General features: G+C 39.8%; 1 protein-coding gene across 2 annotated transcripts in view; it reads left to right on the top strand.

Annotated features, from left to right (window-relative positions):
• ATXN1 (ataxin 1) overlaps positions 1-22,475 on the top strand; it is a 156,670-nt gene extending 134,195 nt beyond the window's left edge. For both annotated transcript variants that reach the window (XM_018567846.1, XM_018567845.1), the window contains exons 5-6: positions 13,445-15,482; positions 21,402-22,475. In XM_018567846.1, coding sequence (XP_018423348.1) covers positions 13,614-15,482; positions 21,402-21,926 — 2,394 coding nt within the window. In that variant the 5' untranslated portion in view covers positions 13,445-13,613 and the 3' untranslated portion in view covers positions 21,927-22,475. The remainder of the gene's footprint in view (positions 1-13,444; positions 15,483-21,401) is intronic.
• Positions 22,476-22,833: the final 358 nt, after the last annotated feature.

The following is a 22,833-nucleotide window of genomic DNA, read 5'->3' as shown; positions in this document are numbered from 1 at the left end:
GATAAATGTGCAGAAGATGAAACATGGGGAAAGTGTACATAACATGTATAGAAGTGTATGTAACATGTTTGTGTGTATATATATATATATATATACATATATACAGTGGCGACTCTAGGAACAATATGTAGGGGGGGCACATAAGATACAACAGTCAAATCTGGGGGGGCACTAATAATTTTCATTGCATGTCGCAACCGCTGGGCACCGATGAGCTGATTTAATTGCGGATGGCATCGGCACCCCGCCTTTGCGACATTTAGTCCCGCATACCGCAACGGCCGGGCGCTGATGCCATTCGCAATTTAATCTGCTCTCGACGTCCAGCAGTTGTGGAATACAGCATGGACTGACTGGCAACTTTTAGCCCAGGGGGCAAGTACAACCCAGAGGCCCATGATAACTTAGCCCACCCTCCAGCTCTGCCTCTTCCCCCGCCTTCCCCCCGCCCCTGGCTGCCACTTTTGGCATCCATGTAACACTAGTGTGAATGGTCGGGTGATGTGAGGACTAGTGATGGGCTCGGGCGTGTTCGCAACTCCACGTGCCGAGCCCACCAGGAAGCTGTAAAGCCCCATAGTAAGCCCTGTCCTGCATGTCTGTAGAATAAATAATCATTATTGTCACTGAAGAAGCAGTCACTGTATAACTTTATTAGTTGTTGCTGCAGCTGGGAAACAAACAGTTAAACCCCTGTGCTGTCCATGAGGGTCACTGTCTGCTGAACTGGTGGTCTAGAAATCTGATAAGAATTTAGCTGCACAGTGCACACTCCCAACAGTACAAAGATCTTTAATTTATGGCATTGCACCCGGGATCACACACTCTCTCCCTTCCCCTCCCCCTCCTATATGGATTTCAAATCTGGGTTTTCCATTTGGAGGAAATTCTTCTGTCAGTAGAAAGAAAATAAAAATCAATCAGACATCTACTTAGATTTGGTGTTGTATGCCAAAGTAAACTCCCATGCTCCAAGTACATGTTTCTGGTCTTTGTTGAACACAAATGCACATTGCTCTAAAACTCTGTCTTGTAAGGGCTGCAGTATATAAGCTGCTGTTTATTCTGGAGTAAACCCATTTGTAACTAAAAATTCCCCTCATATTTCCCAGGCTTTTTACTGTGAAATAGCAAATTGCAGAATGCATGCTAAATGATGATAATGATAATACTTACTCAATACTTTTTTTCTATATTGACCATTGAGGGACACAGGAAGTCTTTAACCTTCCGGTTATACTGTTGCTTACAGGAAGATTGGACAATAGCACACATTAAAAAAAAAAACATGCCCAGGATAGACATTCCTTCTACCTGCATGCCAAGTTTTTTTTACTAGTGTCCTAGAAGGATAGATATCTTTTTTGCAGCTCTGCTGCTGTAAAGACTAACCTATTATTTTGCTACTTTGTACTTTTTTTCTTCTTTGTTGTTTGATCAAGACTCTTCTCAGCATCGTTGCTCGATGCTTCCCTCCAATTTGCAGCTAACTAGCATGGTCATACTCAGCTTGGCTTTTGGAGTACCGCATCGGGACCCCACTGGGCTAAATGTTGAGGGAAAAGCCTGGCAGTGACCTTCAGACACTGGATCTCATGTAAGGTGGTTTCCAGGCTCAGGTCTGGAAAAAGTTAGCTTTCAAAATGCTTTGAAATTCTTTCCAGATCCAGAGACAGACATTACCGTAGCACTTGCTCAGTATCTGAAGATGTAGTGAGTAGGCTGGTTGGACTGAGAACCAGATGCTACCTTATTTCCATCAGTTGCTGGGCACCATTATTCCTCATATCCCACCATTTTTGCCATGGAATCCCGTGTCACTGAGTGCAGACATCATCCGCTGAGTGGAGTCCTTGGGAATGACCAGCCAAAAGTCAGTTTCCATGTTTGTCTCAGAACACATTTTCTGCTACAAAGAAAAATATAATGTTGGCAGAGATGTTTGTCAGGGGTACCTGCATAAAAAGACTGACTAAATAGAATGCAACTGTTTTGGCAGAAAAAGCTCACATATACGGTATGTATTTCAGCTGTGCATGTATCTATTTGCCAGGAGTTCAATTTTTTAGTGCTTTCACTGTGGGATGCCATACAAAACATTTCAATCAAACTGAATATATAATTGAAAAGTATAGGAAAGCCCAGACTGCCTAAAAAAAAAATGCTGCTTTTGACTCCTGCAAGTGCTGGTCATGTGAACAAGGATCAGAGTAAAGACTGGCAGAAAACCTAGATGCTGCCCTCCTTGTGATTGAGTAAGGGGTACTTGTACCCCTACTCATTCGTTTAAGGGTTAAAGTAAAATGTAAATAAAACTACCACACTTTTAGAAAAAAATCCTTTAATTGAAAAAAAAAATGCAACAGAGGTTTTAATAAAAGAAATACCCAAAATTGATTCACCAACGTAATCCAAGGGTCAATCACGATGTCCAGCGTTGTCCACGACGACTCTGACTCTTCAAAATATAGTAATACCAGACGCCCGCCAACCTGTCTGCACCTGACGAACTGCCACCACAGAATGAAAGTTTGACAGATGCTTGCCAAATGTAAACAGATGGGCCGAGATAGCGGTGACATCACCACTGGCTCCATCTATCTGTTCACATTTGGCTGCACCTGTCAAATCACTATTGCAAGTCCAAGCCAAATGAAAACAAATGGGTGGAGTCGGTTATGACTTCACGGCTGGCTCCACCCATTTGTTGTCATACAATGACAGGCTACTATCCTCAAATGGCCTGAGGACAGTAGCCCTCCCAATGCGGAGGGCATGTGGCCTGGTATGGCGCAGGGATGGGGGGGTGCTTGCTCGTCCCCCCTTTCCTGGTCTGCCAAGCCTGTGCTCGGATTAAGGGTCTGGTTGGGAATTTTAGGTGGGACTCCACGTTTTGTTTCCCGTTTTTTGGGGGTTGAGGGAACCCTTAAAATTCCTACCAGACCTAAAGGGCCTAGTACGACTAGGTGGGAACCCCACGCACTTTTTTTTTACATTTTAACTTGGGGTCCCTCCTAACTTTCCTACCAGACCTAAAGGGTCTGGTATGGTTTGGGAGGGGGACCCCATGCTGTTTTTTCTTTCTCTGTTGAAATTTTTCTTATTTTGCTCGCTACCTCCGAGGTAGCGAGCAGAATAAACGAGCCAGCGGCAGCTTAGTGAATAACCCCCTATAATTTCCCTTGAAATCAACATTCCATTGAATGTCCATTGTATGCCTTTAGCAGGCTATTAATGGCTGATTTATCATTTTTTGCTTGCTATTTCAGGCTATAGTTTGAGTTGTATATCAGATTATGAGGAGGAAACCATTCATGGTTTTTTTAGTCATGCAGTTGCCTAGTGACAAATATATATGTCAGTATGCTTTCACGGTTCCTTTTTAAATTTACTCAAGCACAAATGTGCAGTACAGCTTTAGGCAGTATATTGAATATGTAAGGCTGTGTCCTTCTTGACTTGAAGAAAATCATTATCTATTAAGAGCTGTTAATGAAAATGCTGGATTATAAATGTGGTATGCATTATGGAAATATAATATAAATAAGAGACTCAACAGTGGATATCATCTTCATACTGAGTTTTAATTAACACCATAATCTGATGTGGTTTCCTCATTCCTTGGTGTCAGGATTTAATTGTTTCCAGCTACAGCTTTGTCAGAGACCATTGATATAAAGATATATGTCCCTGTTCCTATGCCAGCATGTATTTTACTGTCATCATCACAAAGTGCAGCAGTTGTGGCCTATGCAGCAGGTTCTCATTGCGTGTTATGTGTTCTGAACTTTATAAAGAGAGCTGTATTTTTCACACACTGGTATAATCAGAATCAAAGGCTCTAGTTTCAAGGTTAGGCTTCAACTTCTCAATGTTCTCCAGACAGGGGAGGTTTTAGAAGGTATTTTAAGAAGAAAAAAAACTTTTATATAGTATGATTTGAAGATGACAGATTCTGCCTGGAAACCTTCCTGTTTTTAAAACCTGATAATGCAATCAATTTGTTCAGTTATAATGGCATTTTTATGCACCACTGGCATGCAACTAAAAACATACTTAAAAGAATTCTCAATTTGTAGAGCACTGTAAGTAAAATATAATCAAATTTTTTTGCTCATGTTTGCTTACTTTGTTCGTGTTTTTGCTTCCTGCACTGCACACTTCCAATAAAACTCTTTTAGGAACTTCCTGTGGATACTATATGCATCACTGTGGTGACTACGGCAGAATTTGCCAGTGCCAGTGTGTTTGGATGGCTGCTCGTAGTCCAACTCAGTAGTGTGTAGGAAATGAGTGACAGCACTGCAGCAGTAACTATTGTCACCCTAGGAAAGGAAAGGAAGTGCTTTTAGATACATCTCACTAGTAAGATTTAATTGAAAGCAGGACATATAAAAAAAGAGATTAAACTTACACATTATATAATTATGTGCAACAACAGTCCTCCATGATTAAGGCCTTACTGAGTGAAACAGAGAAAAGTGGATGCCAGGTGAGGACCATCCTAGTGAATAAAGTGGATAATGCAGAGTTTTGCTACCTTTGTGTATATTTAAACACAATCACTAAAATATCTTTAACATTTTTATTTAATTTCAAAAGTCATTTTTAATCTTTTTTAATTTGCAGCTTTCAAGCACTTCCTGTTATAGGGTGAGAACAGTAGCACCTGACTATCCCAGAGTACTTACCCTGTCTCACTAGGCCTGTGCAAGGCTAACAGGAGGCTAAAATAGAATCAGATTTAGGTATTTATGCTAGTTCTTTGTAAAAATAGTTTTTAATGCTTTTCTAATGAATACATAACTGAATTAGATGTAAATTAAATGTGTAAAAAAATGCATTTCTGAGAGATAAAAATCTAGTATATTGGACATTTCTGCCTGTCTAGAGTTTAAAAGCTGAACACATTTCTTTACAGAGTATTGGTGATCTTATAAAGATGGAAACAGTTGGTGACTACTTCCTATAGTGAGCAAAGTGTAGTACACATGTAGTCACTTTGTGTTATTATTATGCCCCCTGAATGTATATTTGTAGACAATGAATCTAGAATCATAAACATGGCTACATATTTTCTAACGACTTCATCAGTGTCAAATGCTAAAAGAGTGGAAATATGCTAAAATGCCATCTGGAAAAATGTTTTCTACAAATGCTTCTGAAAATACACCCAAATGTGTACAATTTAGAAACCGCTAAAATCTACTATACATAAAAATACTACTTCTGCTCTGAATTATGTCGACTTTTGTATTATTCATATTCTTATCATTGCCTGTGGTAAGATCATAAATCATTTCCTCTACCCAGGGGGATTCTCATTCAACAGACTGGAAGGACTTTATCACAGTAAACAGAACTCAGTGTAATTTTGCAAAGATGTAGCATTAGACCTCATCTATTGTGGTGCTATTGGAGTCTACTTAAAATAATTACCACATGCCTATCACAAGCATTGAATGAGTTAATTACACAGCTAGTCCAGGAACATTAGAGGCTTCATTTAAATATTTGATCGATGATCGAGACCTAAGCAATCATGAACCGCTGATTGCTCAGCTCACGGTGTTCTCCATGTCGAGAGCGGTGAGTGGCGGTCACTGCTCCCTGAAGGGATTCCCCTCTCTCGATTCTTCCAGTGCTCATTTGAGGGACAGACTGGGGAAGGGGGCACATACAGCTGGCTTTGGCTCCAGAGATTCAAAGCCAGCTATCAAATGAGCAGCAGGATGGACCCTGACAATATTGTCAGGTGGATCCTTTCTGACTGCAGTGTGGTTCTGCACTGTCAGCATATAATAAGCAGTAGCTGGTTATAAGTTTGGGTCAGAGGAGTATATTAGTAAATGTACTCCTGTGACCCAAAAGAGGACTAAAGCCAAAACAAAGTTTGGCTTTAGTTCTCTTTTAAATTGTTTCAAGAGAACTAACATTTTTACTGGCTCTGCATTGTGCACTGCACAGTAACTAGTAAAGGCAGCTGATGTAACAACCAATTACTTTTATAATTTACAATGGAATACATCAAAATGAATGGGAAAATGAGCTGGCAACCTGGAAAAACAGGATAAGTGCAAGAAGCAAATGACATATCAGGCAAAATAAATGTTGGTAGATCTATGTTTTTGGAAGCTGATGAGTCTAGGTCAAAGGTTTACAGTCTGTGGGTCAGGAAATTGAGGATTAACACTAGTTATCCCTTGCAGTGGGGGTACCCAGTACCACTTAAGACCAGATGCAAAAAAATACAAATCCTTTGGCAGGTGAAACATCTTATGCAGTATATGTATTTTATCTGTATTTAGGAGTTCATCGGTAATAAAGTATGCAGGCGTGGGTGGGTAATGTTCTCATTGTGAACTGGGAGTCTCTGCTGTAAATTATACTTTCCCTGAGTTTTGGAGAACATTTAAGAATTTGTAGTAGGTATGCTTGTAGTGTGATGGCAGATGAGCATAATTTACAGTACTTGGTCAATACAAATTGACTTGTGCTAGAAACTTGGCTTGTATTTTTTCTTAGCTGTAGTTCTTCCTTACTCATCTGACCCAGCTTCTTTGAAAATGCTATACTAAAAGAGAATACACATGACTACAGTTTCCTGTGCTGTGAGGCAGATGTTCCCAGCACATACAAGGAGAAAATGATGACAAGTTCTTCAACAGTTATCCTTTGTTCAACACAGTCTTTCCCCTTTACAGTTGTTTTCACACTTGTTTCAACACCCACCTACGCAATCCTAATAAAAGTCAGCACTTTGCACTACAGAGTGTTATGTTTTTTTTCGTTCAGTACTTTTCTGTGCTTAAGTTTAAAATAAAGTAGAAGCTGTTTGGTGAAGACAAAATGCATAGAAGAACAAAGATATATTCTAAATGCTGTATTATGTGTAAAACATTTCTTCTTCTTATTATTATTATTATCATTATTCTTATTGCTACGTTATCATCTCCCCGAATTAACGTTGGATTTATTTCATGCTTTGTGTGTAGAAATTGTTAAAATCCTTAAAGCTTCAGAAAGACATAAGGGAAAATATATATATATATATATACGAAGGCAGAATGAGCTAATATATTACAAGAAACAAACCATAAGTCCTATGATGAACTGAGAATTAGAAGGAAAAAGCTGCACACTGCTATTTACCAATACAAAGTTTTAATCCATAAAACTTCCAGCACCCAGCATGACAGGAAACCTCGCCCAGTGGCCACCCACCTCTAATGCATTTCACACATACGGTCTTAGTCATGGAGAATTCTACAACTAAGCACTTAGAGTATACGGCAGTGAATGCTGCTTTTTCCTTCACTTTGTGTGGATGTGGAGCACAGAAGGCTCCTGGCAAGCACACGGACACACCCGGGTGTCAGAAACTGGTGTTGGGTGGTGCGGTGAAGCCTTTTTCTATTCCTATGCTGAACTGTCATCCAGCACATACAAGGAGAAAATGATGACAAGTTCTTCAACAGTTATCCTTTGTTCAACACAGTCTTTCCCCTTTACAGTTGTTTTCACACTTGTTTCAACACCCACCTACGCAATCCTAATAAAAGTCAGCACTTTGCACTACAGAGTGTTATGTTTTTTTTCGTTCAGTACTTTTCTGTGCTTAAGTTTAAAATAAAGTAGAAGCTGTTTGGTGAAGACAAAATGCATAGAAGAACAAAGATATATTCTAAATGCTGTATTATGTGTAAAACATTTCTTCTTCTTATTATTATTATTATCATTATTCTTATTGCTACGTTATCATCTCCCCGAATTAACGTTGGATTTATTTCATGCTTTGTGTGTAGAAATTGTTAAAATCCTTAAAGCTTCAGAAAGACATAAGGGAAAATATATATATATATATACGAAGGCAGAATGAGCTAATATATTACAAGAAACAAACCATAAGTCCTATGATGAACTGAGAATTAGAAGGAAAAAGCTGCACACTGCTATTTACCAATACAAAGTTTTAATCCATAAAACTTCCAGCACCCAGCATGACAGGAAACCTCGCCCAGTGGCCACCCACCTCTAATGCATTTCACACATACGGTCTTAGTCATGGAGAATTCTACAACTAAGCACTTAGAGTATACGGCAGTGAATGCTGCTTTTTCCTTCACTTTGTGTGGATGTGGAGCACAGAAGGCTCCTGGCAAGCACACGGACACACCCGGGTGTCAGAAACTGGTGTTGGGTGGTGCGGTGAAGCCTTTTTCTATTCCTATGCTGAACTGTCACAATTATCACAACATTTGCCATTTTATCACGCAAACCCTAACTTTGTTATTACTTAAGAAACCAAAATAATACATATATAATTTTTTTAGGACAACAATTTATTTTGGTGACATTGTTTTGCAAAAATTATTCTATCATTGTATTATTATTACTGTGCGGCGTCTCAGGAGGTCTGTGCAGGGTCACAATTTGGCTGTGCGGGGTCTCAGATGGGCTGTGCAGGGTCTCACCACGGTAAGCAGCGCTGTGTGGTTCCCCCTGGGAAGGAGGAGGCGGCCGGCGCTGTAAACAGACACCGTTTGGTTCACAGGAAGGTTGTGCCAAGGTCCCTAGGAAGTGCGGGACCTCAGGTAGTTGCTTATGTTTAAAAATTTAAAGCGCCAATTTCTGCATTTAGTATATGGGTATTTTTTACCAGTACTCAGTATCGGCACTTATACCCATACCGGTATCTATATTGCTGCATCCCTAAAAGTGACACTAAAAAGAAAAAAATATTAACATAGATAAAAACAGATTAAATGTTAATAGTTTGAAAAATTTAACCAATAAAAACATCAGCTAGAAAAAAAACAGTTAAAGAGGAACTCCAGGAATTTACAAAATTAACCTTTGCAGTGGGGCTACCCCTGCACTGCAAGGGTTAACGACTCATTTTGGCTGCATTAAACAAAATTTACTCACCTCATCCTCGGTTCCTCCTGGCTGCTAGACTGGTCCCCCAGCCTCTTCTCCTCTGTGTTCCGGTGTTCTAATGACCCGTGACTGTATCACATCTAATGCAGATCAATCCACCTGTATTAGATTTGAAGACGCTGAGGGACATGCCAGAGCGAAACGGTGAGGTGAGTGCTGACTGCCGCAGGACCATGTATCAGGTGAGTATATCTTTTGTATCCCGGCCCCTAGACCAAAATGAGCAGTTAACCCTTGATCTGATGGTCACCTTTCACTTGGATCTGGTCCTTAGAAATAAGAGGGGACATTTTTCACCCCTCCCCTGTATGTTTTTTCCCCCTAATATTTGTTCTAGGGAGATTTTATTTGGAATTACTGTATGCTTTCAGTAAACAAACAAGGTTAATCTCGTGTTTTTAATTTGTTGAGCATGAGAAGATACAGACATTATAATGACTTTAAATGTTAAATGTTATGTACAGAACATAGTATAGCTTTTAAAGCAGAAAAGTTTCCAAATAATCCCCACATATGACAAGATGGCCATCTGATGTACTTGTGTTTCCCTATCATTCCATTTTGTTTTCTATTAAATGGAGGTAACTTATAGTAAGGGTTAAAAAAGAGTGGGAAAGGAAGGCAATAGTTATGAAAAAGGGGTACGGGATTGAGAAGTGTGGGTGGAAGAAGCAAAGAGTTAGGCAGAGCGGGATTGGGAGAGTGGGCGCGAAAGATAGATAGGGTTGGTAGGAAGACAGGAAGCAGGGCCTGTACAAGGATGGGGGAGAGTGGAAAGAGATGGTGATTTGGGACTGATTGGCTCCCACCTCCTTGTTAGATCCTCTTAACCCACCCGCTTTCTTGAAGATGTAAGCACCGTCTGCTAGTCTGACAAAGTGGTTAATCGAATCCAGACATACCAGGTAGAATTAAATTTGTCATGTTTACCGTGTAAGGAGGCGATGAAGTCCTCCATCAGCATAGTTGGTTCATCCTGTGAAACCACAGGTCTACTGTTGGTAGATTAGGTTGCTTCCATGTGACTAGGATACATGCTCTGGCGGTATTTAAAAGATGTATCAATAGAGAGTTTTTATAAATCTTGTATGTGAAGTTATTGAGATGGAGAATATGTGGCTGGTTGCATGACTAAGCAAACATCCACTGTTTTATGGATAGGTTCCATGATATTTCAGGATTTTTATCCAGCCTCCTATGTCCCAGAAATAGAGGATTTGTGAGCAAAATACAGTATTGTTGTGGGGTGAATTTTAATCCAAGATCTTGGTAAGGGAGAAGGGGGTCCATCAGGGGAATAGCTGAGATTTAAAAGTAGCATGGAGAGCTTGTCTCACTGGGATTGCTGTTAATCAATTTTTTTGTGAGATTAACATTACAAATAAAGATTATGGGAAAAGTGTGTGTGTGTCTGTATATACACTGAGTGGCCATATTATTATGACCACCCCATCAGTACTACGTTGGGCCACGAGATGACTCCGCGAGATGACTTCGTTGGGCCGCCTCGTGACTCCACGAGATGTTGAAAGGTGATGCGAGGAGTCTGACACTGCACTGTTGCCCTTCTGTTGTCTTGTACCAGTCTTGCCACTCTCCGTTCTGCCGTAACATTGACTAGTCGCTGACGACCACAATTTGCATGTTCAGACCCAGATTTTCGGCTGACAGTCCAGTCTTTAAACACTTTAACAACAGCTGCTCTTGAACATTTAACGAATTCTGCTGTTTTGCTGATACTCGCTCCATGGCTCGCGCCAACAATCATCCCACGTTCAAAGGCTGTTAAATCGCGTTGTTTACCCATATCTTCAGAAAAAATCACTTCTACTGTCGTGGTAAACAACCTGCTTCCCTATTTATAATGGTCTGGCCCTCTAGCAACTTCAGCACAAAATTATAGCTAATTATAGCTAATTTGCCTACAAACGTCCGGTGCTCAGGTCATACTAATCTGGTCATTCAGTGTGTGAAATGCAGTGCAGGCGAGTGGAAATTCCTGTCAGGCTTGCGGTCGCAGATCGCGTACCTGACTGGTGGGAGCAGGTGCTTCTGCTGGTGTGTCTCCCTTCCTTTCGGACCCAGCTATGCACATGCACTTTTTCTAATTTTGTTATGTTGCAGCCTGATACTACAGTTATTTAAATTATTTTTTTTCTTCTTATTAATCTACGCTTAGTACCCCATAATGACAAAGTGAAACCAGAATTTTAGAAATGTCTGTGAATTTATTAAAAATAAAAAACTGGGGAACCTTCAGTGCAGCAGAAATTGTTTTGTAGCCTTCCCCAGATCTATGCCTTGCAATAAACCTGTCCCTGAGCTCTGCACGCAGTTTCTTTGACCTCATGGCTTTTGCTCTATTACAATATGCATTGTCAGCTGTGAGGCCTTCTATAGAGAGGTGTGTGCCTTTCCAAATCATGTCCAATCAATTTAATTTACCACAGGGGGGCTCCAATCAAGGTGTAAAAACAGCAACGATCAAAAGCAATGGGAGGCACCTGAGCTAAATTTCAAGTGTTGATGCAAAGGGTCTAAATACTTATTCCAATGGGATATTTCAGTTTTTCTCTTTAATAATTCAACAGACATTTCTAAAATTCTGTTTTCACTTTGTCATTATGGGGCACTGAGCGTAGATTAATGAGAGAGCAAAAAAAGAATTTAAACAACAGTAGTATCAGGCTGCAACATAACAAAAATTAAAATTTCTGAATGCACTGTATATATGAAATATTATATGAAAAAGCCATTTAATATTGATTATATATGTATGTGTTGATTATAAAGGTGACAACTTTATCGATCTTTTTGTACCCCAACAATGTAGATGAAATTCCACTTTTGTCTCCAGGATTTTCACACTGCTGATTACCAGTCCGTAAAGCAGCCAGTACAAATGCTGCACATTTGATTTTGGCACCCCTGTGTGATAATTGGATAATTTGATAATTTAATCATAGTTGAAGCAAAACTCTAGACAAAGTGTTGCGGTAAAGTGGTGAAGGTTAGTAATCTCACAAGGGAGATTTTACCTTCCGTTTAGTGACCCTTTAGTGAGCGCAAACTACAGTAAAAGCCTACAGAGGTTTTGACCCTTCTCCACCCTACTTAATATTGTTTTTATAGCTGTTTGCATCACCATTTGCGAGATTTTCTTTCACTTCCTTTCCAGTTAACCATTCTGAGACAGGAAGTGAGGGGAAAGCTCCCATAAAAGGACACAGACAACGCTCAAACATGACAGAGGTTCTGATCCTTCCTCACACTCTCTAGTTTTGGTTCGAGTCCAATATTACAAATGAAATGACTTATCACCCAGCTGCAAATATATTGTGCTTAAAGTTAGGTTATATTTCAGTCTTTAAAAGTCATTTTCATGTTACAGATGACAAATCTTTCATCCTAAGAACTCATTCACACCATGTGCAGAGACCTGTGTTTTTCTGTACCTGATCAATGCAGGTTTCTGCAAGGACACATCGAAACAACTGTTTTCTATGTGCTCCCTTTCACACCACAACTAAGCATGTCTGTATTCTCTTAAAGTTTTAATTGGCCATCTAAGTTGTTTGTATGTTGCAAAAGTCAGTCATAAAACCTATTGGAGGGGAAAGCTTAACTCATTGCATTAAGGAAACATCTTTCAAAGAAACAGCTTCGATATCAGATAGTTTTAGGTGAAAGTAAAGTATATATCACGCACCTGGTCTGGGAGACTAGATGGGTGAGGAGGCTTCCCTTGCACCTCGTGTCTTATGGACTTTGAGGATGGTGACAGAGGCCAGTCAGACACAGAGTGGCACGAGTGCCAGTGGTTGTGAAACCGTGCAAGCAGAAGGGTAATCCAGATATCGTAGTCAAGGCAAGCCGAGGTCAAAAGCCGGGAGGTCAGATGCAGTACCGAGGGAATTTGAAGAAAAATAATCCAATAAACAGTCCGAGGTCAAAAAGGCAGGCAGCAATTGAGGAAGGTAGTTGAGGCAGAAACAGGTCAAAATCCAGGTAAACGATGATATTCAAGACAAGGCAGGGGACAGGATACAATACACAAACAGGAGCTTAGAAGACAATCCAGCAACTAAGTGACATGCTGGTCCGGTTTATATAGGGAAGTGGGCCAATCATGTACATCACTTCCTGTGCGCCTTTGGTGCGTCTTTCTTGTGAGTCGCGGCGTATGCGCGTCACTTCATGTGCGCCATACGCCGCGTCGTTCCATGGCCAAGACTTGCTATGTGCATGTGCGTGTTTATCCTCCTAGCGGGACTTGGCGCATGCACAGAACGGGCATGTTGCTTACAGTATATCTGCAAATGGATGTAGAAAACCTTTATGTAAAACATGTGTCATGTTGTTACTCATTTGTTTTCCTTAGGGGCAAATCAGGGGCACATAATCAAGTTTTGATTTCTGTTTTTAACAATAACTTTCAATAGTGCTTTTAACCAAAGGACCTGTTCTAACATATGTATATTATGTTTTTTGTTTCCATGTTTAGATTCCATATCAGCTGTTAGAAGATTGTGCTCCCAGGGAGATGATTCCTCATGAAGTTGTTGGGGTTCCTTCTGGAATTAAATGTGATTTTCCATTCACCAGACTGAAATCAGTATCAGTCAGGCAGTGAGCAAGTAGTGGGGGTTGGCGGGGGTGGCAGAAAGCAAAACATGAAATCTAATCAAGAAAGGAGCAATGAAAGCCTGCCACCGAAGAAACGTGAAATTCCCGCCACCAGTCGACCTTCTGAAGAAAAGACAGTCGGACTGACAAATGAAAACCACCGTACAGATAGTTTATCATGGCTTCCCACCAGCAGCCATGGTGGACGTCATCATGGGCCTGTAGGAACTTCAGTAGAAGCTGGTTTACAACAGGGGGCAGGTTTACATAAAACCCTTTTAACTGGTATAGACTATTCCCCCCCTAGTGCTCCAAGGTCGTTACCAGCAGCAACAACAGGTCCTGCCATTTATCAAACTGTGCAGTCTCAGTCAGGGGCATCAATGTCTCCTGTGCAATATGCTAATGTGCCCCAAACGTTCCAGTTTATTGGACCGCATTATAGTGGACCATCGTATGCAGGGTTCATCAATTCGCAGCTAGTTTCACCTACATCGAATTCTGCATCAAGTGCTGTGTCCTCAACAGCATCAGGAGTCTCCACTCCATCACAACGTTCCCAGATGGAGGCTTATTCCACTATGTTGGCCAATGTAAGCAGTTTAAGCCAGCAGGGGCATAAAGGTGAAACACATCTAGATCGGACTCCAGGATTGATTACAGCAGGATCTTCACCTACACAGTCAAGTCATTATGTGCATAATTTAAGCTCGTCACAGAGTGGAGTCAGAAATCTGTCACCATCAACTATCCCAGTCCATTTACATACCCACCCAGTGATTCCACATACACTTACCCTGGGTACTTCCCCCCAGGTGGTTGTGCAGTACTCAGATTCAGGAGCTCATTTTATTGCTAGGGACCCTACAAAGAAAGAAGACAGTTTCAGGTCACAAGCCAAGGAATTATTAAATGGGGAGATAGAGAAGGTTAGGAGATTTCTGGTCCCTTCCTCAGCAGATGCACAGCTAATGAAAGCAGGCAATAATAAACCAGCTTCCCAACATTATGAGACAAGGCATGTAGTGATGCACCCAAGTACTGAGTTCAGTGCTCGGGATCCCTCAGGTGTTCGGACCTCTGTCATGGTGGTGCCCAACAGCAACCAAGCTGCCACAGACATTGATGTTCAACAAACCATTAAGAGAGAAACCTCACCCTCAACTGCTCATAACAAGGGAAGCTTACACTTAGGAAAACCATCCCACCGGTCCTATGCTTTATCCCCACAACAGACTTTATGCGCAGAAAGCGTGAAAACCATGGCCACTTTATCTCCTCACACTGTCATCCAGACAACTCATAGTGCAGCAGAGCAACTTTCTGTTGGGCTGCCTGCTGCAGCCTTTTATGCGGGTACACAACAGCCAGTTATTGGCTATCTCAGCAGTCAGCAGCAGACCATTGGTTACCCTGGAAACTTGCCACAGCACTTGGTTATTCCAGGCACACAGCCCTTGCTCATACCTGTTGGCAATCCAGACATTGAACCATCCGGGGTGAGGGTAGCACCTACTATTGTCACTTCATCTCCCCAATATGCAGCAGTGCCTCATACTTTTGTCACTACGCCCATTCCTAAGAGTGATAACTACAGTGCTGAATCACTGGCAACTCAAGCAGCCTACCAGACCACATTGGTTCCAGCTCAAATTCACCTCCCACTAGTACAGTCTGTTGCTTCTCCAATGGCAGCTGCTCCCACACTGCCCCCTTATTTCACAAAAGGGTCAATCATTCAGCTGGCCAATGGTGAACTAAAGAAGGTAGAAGATTTAAAAACTGAAGACTTCATACAGAGCGCCGATATTAGCAACGATCTGAAAATAGACTCCAGCACTGTTGAAAGGATTGAGAACAGCCATAGTCCAGGCATTGCTGTGGTTCAGTTTGCTGTCGGAGAACATCGAGCACAGGTGAGGGAAATATTGCATTACTGTTTGAAATGTGTCTTCCAGCCATTACCTTTAATTAATACTGAATAGTCATAGACATACCTAGTAATAATTGCTATAAATATACAGTATATAATTGTATGTGTATATATGTATATGTATATATATGTGTGTGTGTGTATATATTTTTTTTTTATATTCATATTTTATTCTTTTATTTTTTTCCATCTTTTTTAAACTTAAACTGTAATTCCACTTTTGCAGTAAAATTATGATAACACCTACTTTATGTCCCAATTCACATAGCATAACTTTGCGGGCCCATTCACACCATAGCATTGCGTTAATGCATGCTATTGCATAGTGTACCTAGTGTGTGCTAACATGTGCTATGTTTCCATTAATTTGAACGACACCCGAACATGCCTCCTGGTTGCCTTGTGCAGCAACACAATGCTAGGGTATGAGTGGACCTTAAGGTGTATTTCCACTTTTACAGCCAAATTGAGATAACACCTATTTTATATTTGTTACATGTTCCCATTCACATAGCATAAGCTAAAAAAAAATTTTTTTTAAATGCTTGCAGTTTAAGCTGCTTTTATATGGCTTTGGGTTTTAAGGCTTAACATTTCTACTTGCTTATCTTTATTTGCAATGTTAGGAGAGGCTGTGTGGGGTGAGGGGTCTGAGGTGGCTTGTCAATTGTATGTTAATTAAGTGAATGAGAGAAACACAATCCTTAAATTTCAGTCCCAAGCCTTTCCATTAGAACAGAGCACTGTGACGGTGCTGAGAAAAACCTGGAATCAGCCAGGTTTCTTTAGGCTTTGTGAATAGGATCACATATATGGAGGGGTTTTCCCAAATTTGACTGCAAAAGTGGAAATACACTTTAAAACAAATATTTTAAAATTACTGCTAACATTTTTATGCTCTTTTTAATTGCTGAAAAACCTTAGTTAGCTTTCAATTTCTACATATTAAGGAAGTAGGCTGGAGAGTTATGTTTGTCATAATTATCCCTGTCTGTACTGTTCTGACAGAATTCCATTATCAGTTGTAAACTAGATGTACTGGACTGTCTGTGTTAACAAAAGGTTAAAGATCTCAGGCTTTGTTAAAAGGTTAAAAAAAAACCTCACTCTTCCCCTTATCTACACATTGCCACTTATTCTAAGCAATATAAACTAGGGCTGTGGAAATTAAAGATTAATTTCTTGATTAATTGTTAAACTTTTTGATCGATTAACGGGTGAGATTTTAACCCGTTTCCGACTCTCTTGGTCAAATGGTGACGGGGGAGCTTTTAACCCGCTTCCGACTCTCTTACAGTAAGTTAACATCCGGGGCAGTTCCACATACCTGGAGGTTGTTAATTAAAGTCCAATTTTCTATGTAGCTTCTCACCCTGGAGATCACTATACACTCCATTACCAGTCACATTTTCTGCTTGATTAACCCTGTCATTACCACTGTGTTATGGCAGTTGCAGTGAAAGGATGAAAACAACTGTGCGACTTCAAGGGCAGCTGCAGGTTTGTTTTCTGTTAATCCTGCCCCTTTGTGAGATGCATGTAGAAGTGATGCTATAAAGCCACCCAATTACTTGTAAACGTTCAAACCCTTGATTACTACGAAAAGAGAACCTATCACCACTAAATATGATAAAATATTTAAACAAATAAAAAGACATCCAGTTTCCACCCGACCCCCCTCCACCCCTACTACCACCACATAGGAGCATATTTGCACATACAGTTAAAAAACACTTAAGTACATAAATATCTATTACACATTAGATATCCCCCACACAGCAGAGGGAAAAATAATTTTAGAGCTAACCTTTTGGTCTAATCTATTTTTGTCTTTATTTTTACCATTCTGCAAGTGCACACAAATTTTGAGCCTAGAAATATTAGTTATTTATTAAGTTAACAGTCTCTTCTTTTTAACTCAACCCATTAATGACAGCTGTTACTATATTAGCAAATTTCGTCCGAAAAAACGGAACAGTGTTCTGTTTCGACGTACTGGATCGTGTCGGATCGGGGGCAATCTGATGTAAGCTGACGCATGTCCGTTTACATCAGATTCCCCATAGACACACATGGGGTCTCCATCGCAAGATGAAGGAAAAAACTGTATGGACATGGATGTCACATCGCTGACATCCGCTCCATACTGCTGTGATCAGGAGAACACCTGTGCACAGATCCTGTCGTGATCAGCCCATGTGATTAAACATACAGCACTAACACGTATCAAAACCTACACATATTTGGAGTTCATGTACTCAAAATCAATAGGAAAAAATAATTAATGGAAATTGTTCAAATAGTATTAATTATACAAACTATGTTGCTTATTAAACAAACTAAAACTGCATTTTGCACAAAAGAATGGTGTGAAAATAATTTTGGTACGTAGAGCTGTTAAAAACCGCTGGGTTTTTTGGTATTTAATCGGTTGCAAATCAAAATCTCAAAAGTTGATCTGGTCGCTAAGGTTTTAATTACCCTGAACCTGAAAGGGTTCATAAGAGGGCAGCAGAAATATATTTTACTTTACTCACAAACTCTTCTGTAATTTATCCCTAGTGATAAACAAATTATTCCAGCTGTACTAACTTCAGATCCAAACTACCTGACTGGGATAACAGAATTTCAGATACCAGTGGATATTTTTTTTAAAGTGTATATAAATACTTTTTTTCGTTTTAAATATAGATAGGAAATGGTATGACCTCTGTAATTTTTTTTACTTCCTATTCCAGAAAATAATTGGGGAATTCCCTCTTAGACAGTTGTCACCAAAGCAGAATTCCCCATTGGATGTTTTTCCCTCACCTCCTGTTAAGGAGGTGTTGGATTTACCATCACCTTCTGTACCAGAGACAATAGTCACCAGGGCAAAAAATGAGGGTCCTAGCAGAGACACAGACAGCAATAAAAATAAGAACCTGGCAGAGTTTTCACCCTTCCACATTCTATGCAAAACTAAAATAAACAGTTTTGACTTTACATACACTTTAAAATTTGATTAGCTCTGCCCCTTGTTTAAAATAGATGCCTCTTGGCTCCCAGCAGTTTAGGAAATAACCTGTTTAATTCCCATTTACAAACATGTAAAACTTGTTTGTGAATGAACATTTAAAATTTTCCCCCACTTTTCTTCTAATCCCTAAAGATTTATTTAACTTTTCTCCTTCTAAATAAATTTTAATTGTATAAGGTAGTTACTGTATGTTTAACCCTTGATAGTAAAAGGATGCTGTTTTTTTACACTCTGACTCTGATTATAAAATAGGATATTTATGTTCATTCAACTGATATCTGCCACGGGGCATTGAGAGCTAGCCTCTTTCATCTCTCACATTTCCTAAGATAACAAAAGTCTGAAAAATTAAGCTAAAACAAGTTAGTTGTTTAATGTAGTTTCTAGTTATTGAACAAAAGAAAGTGCGATAAAATCATGTGCGTATAGCAATCTAAATTCCCCCACCTACAATCTTAAAGAATAAGCCCTGTTCATGAATGACTAATATCGTAAGTAGCTTTGTGTTTTTGGTTATTTCTTAAGCATGTTGTGGTGTTTCAAGGACAAGTAGCATCAGATATACAGTGATTGTGTTCCATTCTGAGCTTTATGCATGCTTTTTTTCCCTCCTAGGCCTAAATACAATATAGTGTTTTTCTCAGGTATAGGGAGCATGTGACTCAAGCCAGACACCAATGCTGTCATGTGGGGACAGGGAAGAGGGCCATTGTTCTGTAAACTCTGACCAGAGTTATTACAGTTTTAATGGAGCAGTTGTGGGGTGAAGGGAAGTTAAATATAAGCAGGTGGGAAGGGCAAAATGTAAGTGATCTAGTTGCTTAAAAAAATAATAGAGGAACAAAACAGGAGAGATAAAGAAATAAAAGTGTGTATATAAACACAGACACACATAATTATACAGTATATCACTCAAGGACTAACTGTTGGCCATTTACAATCCATTGTCTCCATTGAGTTGGGAAATTATTGGTTAATTTTTTGTTTTCTTCAAATGGTCTCTTAATCATGTCTTGTGGCGCTAATGTGAATTTTTTTAATGTGTTATCCGCACAGCACAAGTTTACACAGAGATTCCCAGGGTGAATGGCTCTGCAAAATGTTTATAAATAGACCCCCTTGTGTTATAAATGGAAAAAAGGGATTTCATCTCAATAAAGAGGGACAACCTCATATCTTTTCCTTGACTCCTCACACTCATCCTCCACTTTTTAATTCATTGTTCTCTGTTGAACAGCTCTTCATGTTTTATGTCCCAACCCTTGATGGCACTGTCAATGTAATCCAGTAATCAGAAGAAAAATTGGGAGACATAGGCTTCTGATAGGCTTCTGTGATACTAGCAGAATGGGGTGTACCTAGACACTGCCACATGTGTGGAAGTGTTCTGCTGCTTCTAATTTAAAATCATAATGCCAAAGTTATATCCTTTTTACTGATTGCTTTGCAACATTAAACTGTGCTAATGAAGCCACGTTAGACAACCAACTTTAGATTTATAGTTAGGTCTACTTTATGTACCCTGCCTGGGCAAAGCTAGATACTGCCACATGTGCAGAAGTGCTCTAACTATATGTCAAAGGTACATCATTTTTACTGATTGCTTTGCAACATTAAACTGTGCTATTTCCTTTTTAAAAGATATACTTTAGATTTATAGTTGGGTCTGCTTTAGGTACCCTGCCTGAGTAAAGCTCATTCACTTTAAGTCGCTGAAGCCAAAATTGAATGCATTAAAGTCGGCCATACTGTAAATATAGCTTGAATGTGATACTTATTTACATTCCTTTAACCACTTGATGACCGGGGTGTTAAACCCCGTTCCTGCCCAGGCCATTTTTCAGTATTCAGCAATGCGGGACTTTGACTGACATTTATTCCATCATGCAACACTGTACTGGAATTAATTTTATACCATTTTTTGGGGACAGATAGAGCTTTCTTTTGGTGGTATTTCATCACCACTGGGGTTTTAATATTTTACTGTATAATGAAAAAAGGACCTTATTTATTTTATTTTTTTAAACTGTTTTCCCTACGTTATGTTATAAAACATTTATTATTACCCAATTTTATGGTCAAATATAAAAGACGGGGTCACGTCACCAAACATGTCAAGCTTTAAAATTGCGTGTGCCCACAATCGCAAAAAACTACCATACCTAAAATTGGCTATAGGCCACGATGTAAAAGCTTTTACCGCTCATCAGTTTAGTGTCCTCTTTATGGAGTCAAGACCCCTAATGTCACCTAGGGACCCCCAAAGAAACTGATGAAGCAGAGATCTGCTTCATCAGCGTCTTCTCGCTCTCAGACAAAGTAATTACAGCTAAAGGTGGAAATGCTGAACTCTCTTCCTTCTCTCTACAAGCATCCACTGAGCCGTTGTTCTCTGTGCCTGGGATAACCGACAGTGGCAACAGAGGGGGGGGGGGCACCAGCGGGGGGGAACGCCGCACCATGTGAGGTTATACAAGCAAGGGAGCACCCTATAGTAAATCTTTATTTGCAAAGTAAATAATACATATTAGATTAAAAGAAATAAAAACTGACCAAAAAGTATGATAGTTTTCTTTTATGAATTAGTAATTGTGCATCGATAATTATTAGCTCTCATATGTTATTTGAATTGCACCCAAACCCCAAAAATGATGGTAGTGGAATTCATATACTTTTTTTTGTAAATTCTTTATTTAATAGACAAAGTTGTACATAGAAAACCAACAAGTGGTGTCATAGAAAGATTGGTATACAAAGAGCCGTCATCAGGAACAGACTCAAATAAACATAATCGGCATTAACTAGCTATGTAGAACAATAAAAATGTTCATCTCAATTTCATATACTTTATTAAACTCAGTATCTCCTCTTGTTTTTCTTTAGGTCAGTGTGGAAGTCTTGATAGAATATCCATTCTTTGTGTTTGGTCAAGGCTGGTCATCATGTAGTCCTGAGAGAACAAGCCAGCTCTTTGATTTGCCATGTTCCAAGTTGTCGGTAGGAGATGTCTGCATATCGCTTACACTCAAGAATTTAAAAAATGGCTCAATAAAGAAGGGGCAACCCATGGATCCAGCTAGCATCTTGCTGAAGCACCCAAAGAACGACAGCCTGCCTGGAAATAGATATAGGTATGCAGAACAAGAGAATGGGATTAATCAGGGAAGTGTACAGGTTTCATCTGAGAATGGAGAACTAAGGTGTCCTGCTGGATTGAATGCCGTGTCCTTTGAAGCCAAAACAGAACCTGGTAAACCCATGACAACAAGGAAGAGGAGGTGGTCTGCCCCAGAATCACGAAAATTAGAGAAATCTGAAGATGAACCACCATTGACTCTTCCCAAGCCCTCTTTTATTCCTCAGGAGGTTAAGATTTCCATCGAGGGTCGATCTAATGTAGGGAAGTGAAACCTGTTCAGAAAGGAGAAATTAGGCTTACCCTTGTCATTTTATTCAGATTACTGTACTGTAGAATAAATAACCCAGTATTTACATGTTATCATCTTATTTTAGGTTTATAACATTGTTATAGTTGCGGCTGGTATCCTTCGGAAGGCTGTTGGTGCATATGTTCTTTTCACAAGTGTTCACTAGTATGGTAGCTAGAATGTGGGGGAGCTACTTAAGAGGCAGTCTAATCTTTCCGCAGTCTTGATGGAGAGGGTTGTATAAGTGCGGCTACTGTGATTTAGTTGCAGGGTGCCAATTTCAAATTTCAACCACGTTCTACTTTCAAATCTTTCAGAGAGGATTACAAGGGAAACGAAGAAAGAAAAAAGTGCACATGTGGCGTGTGTGCTTGCATGCATACTGATATTTGAGCTTTCCCATGGGTGGTATAGCTTTATGTTGTGGGTCACTGGCACAAATAGATAACAAGAGTTAAGGGTCATTGTCATGTCGACAATGCTGAAATACCAATTTACATATTTTGTTGTCATTGTCCAGTGTTCACATTTTCTTCAACTGGTCTCATCATAGGTTAGAGACTTGTGCCGTGTGTCATATTGGTGTGGTTAGGTGTAAGTTTTTGATGGCAATGTATTCTTTTGAGTAGACCTATGATTGCACACCACCTTGGCCAATGGCACTTGTTCTATAGTACTTTAAATTCATCCTATCAAAGCCTAGCTGCACAAGTCAACTTTAGAGGGACATACATCCCTCCATGCTCTAAAAAGTCTTTTATGTGCTGTGAAGAAAAAAAATATTTGTGTGTCCTTTTAATTATTTGTTTCATTAATATTTTTAACTTCCAATTGTTTAACTGCTGGAATGACATCTCTAGTCTGGCTGTCAAGGCAAGCACAGTTTG

Source organism: Nanorana parkeri, unplaced genomic scaffold (assembly GCF_000935625.1).
Source record: "Nanorana parkeri isolate BGI_ZX_2015 unplaced genomic scaffold, ASM93562v1 scaffold1102, whole genome shotgun sequence".
Classification (NCBI taxonomy): domain Eukaryota; kingdom Metazoa; phylum Chordata; class Amphibia; order Anura; family Dicroglossidae; genus Nanorana; species Nanorana parkeri.
Note: the sequence above shows the minus strand (reverse complement) of the source record. Positions and strands in the feature narration are given on the sequence as shown.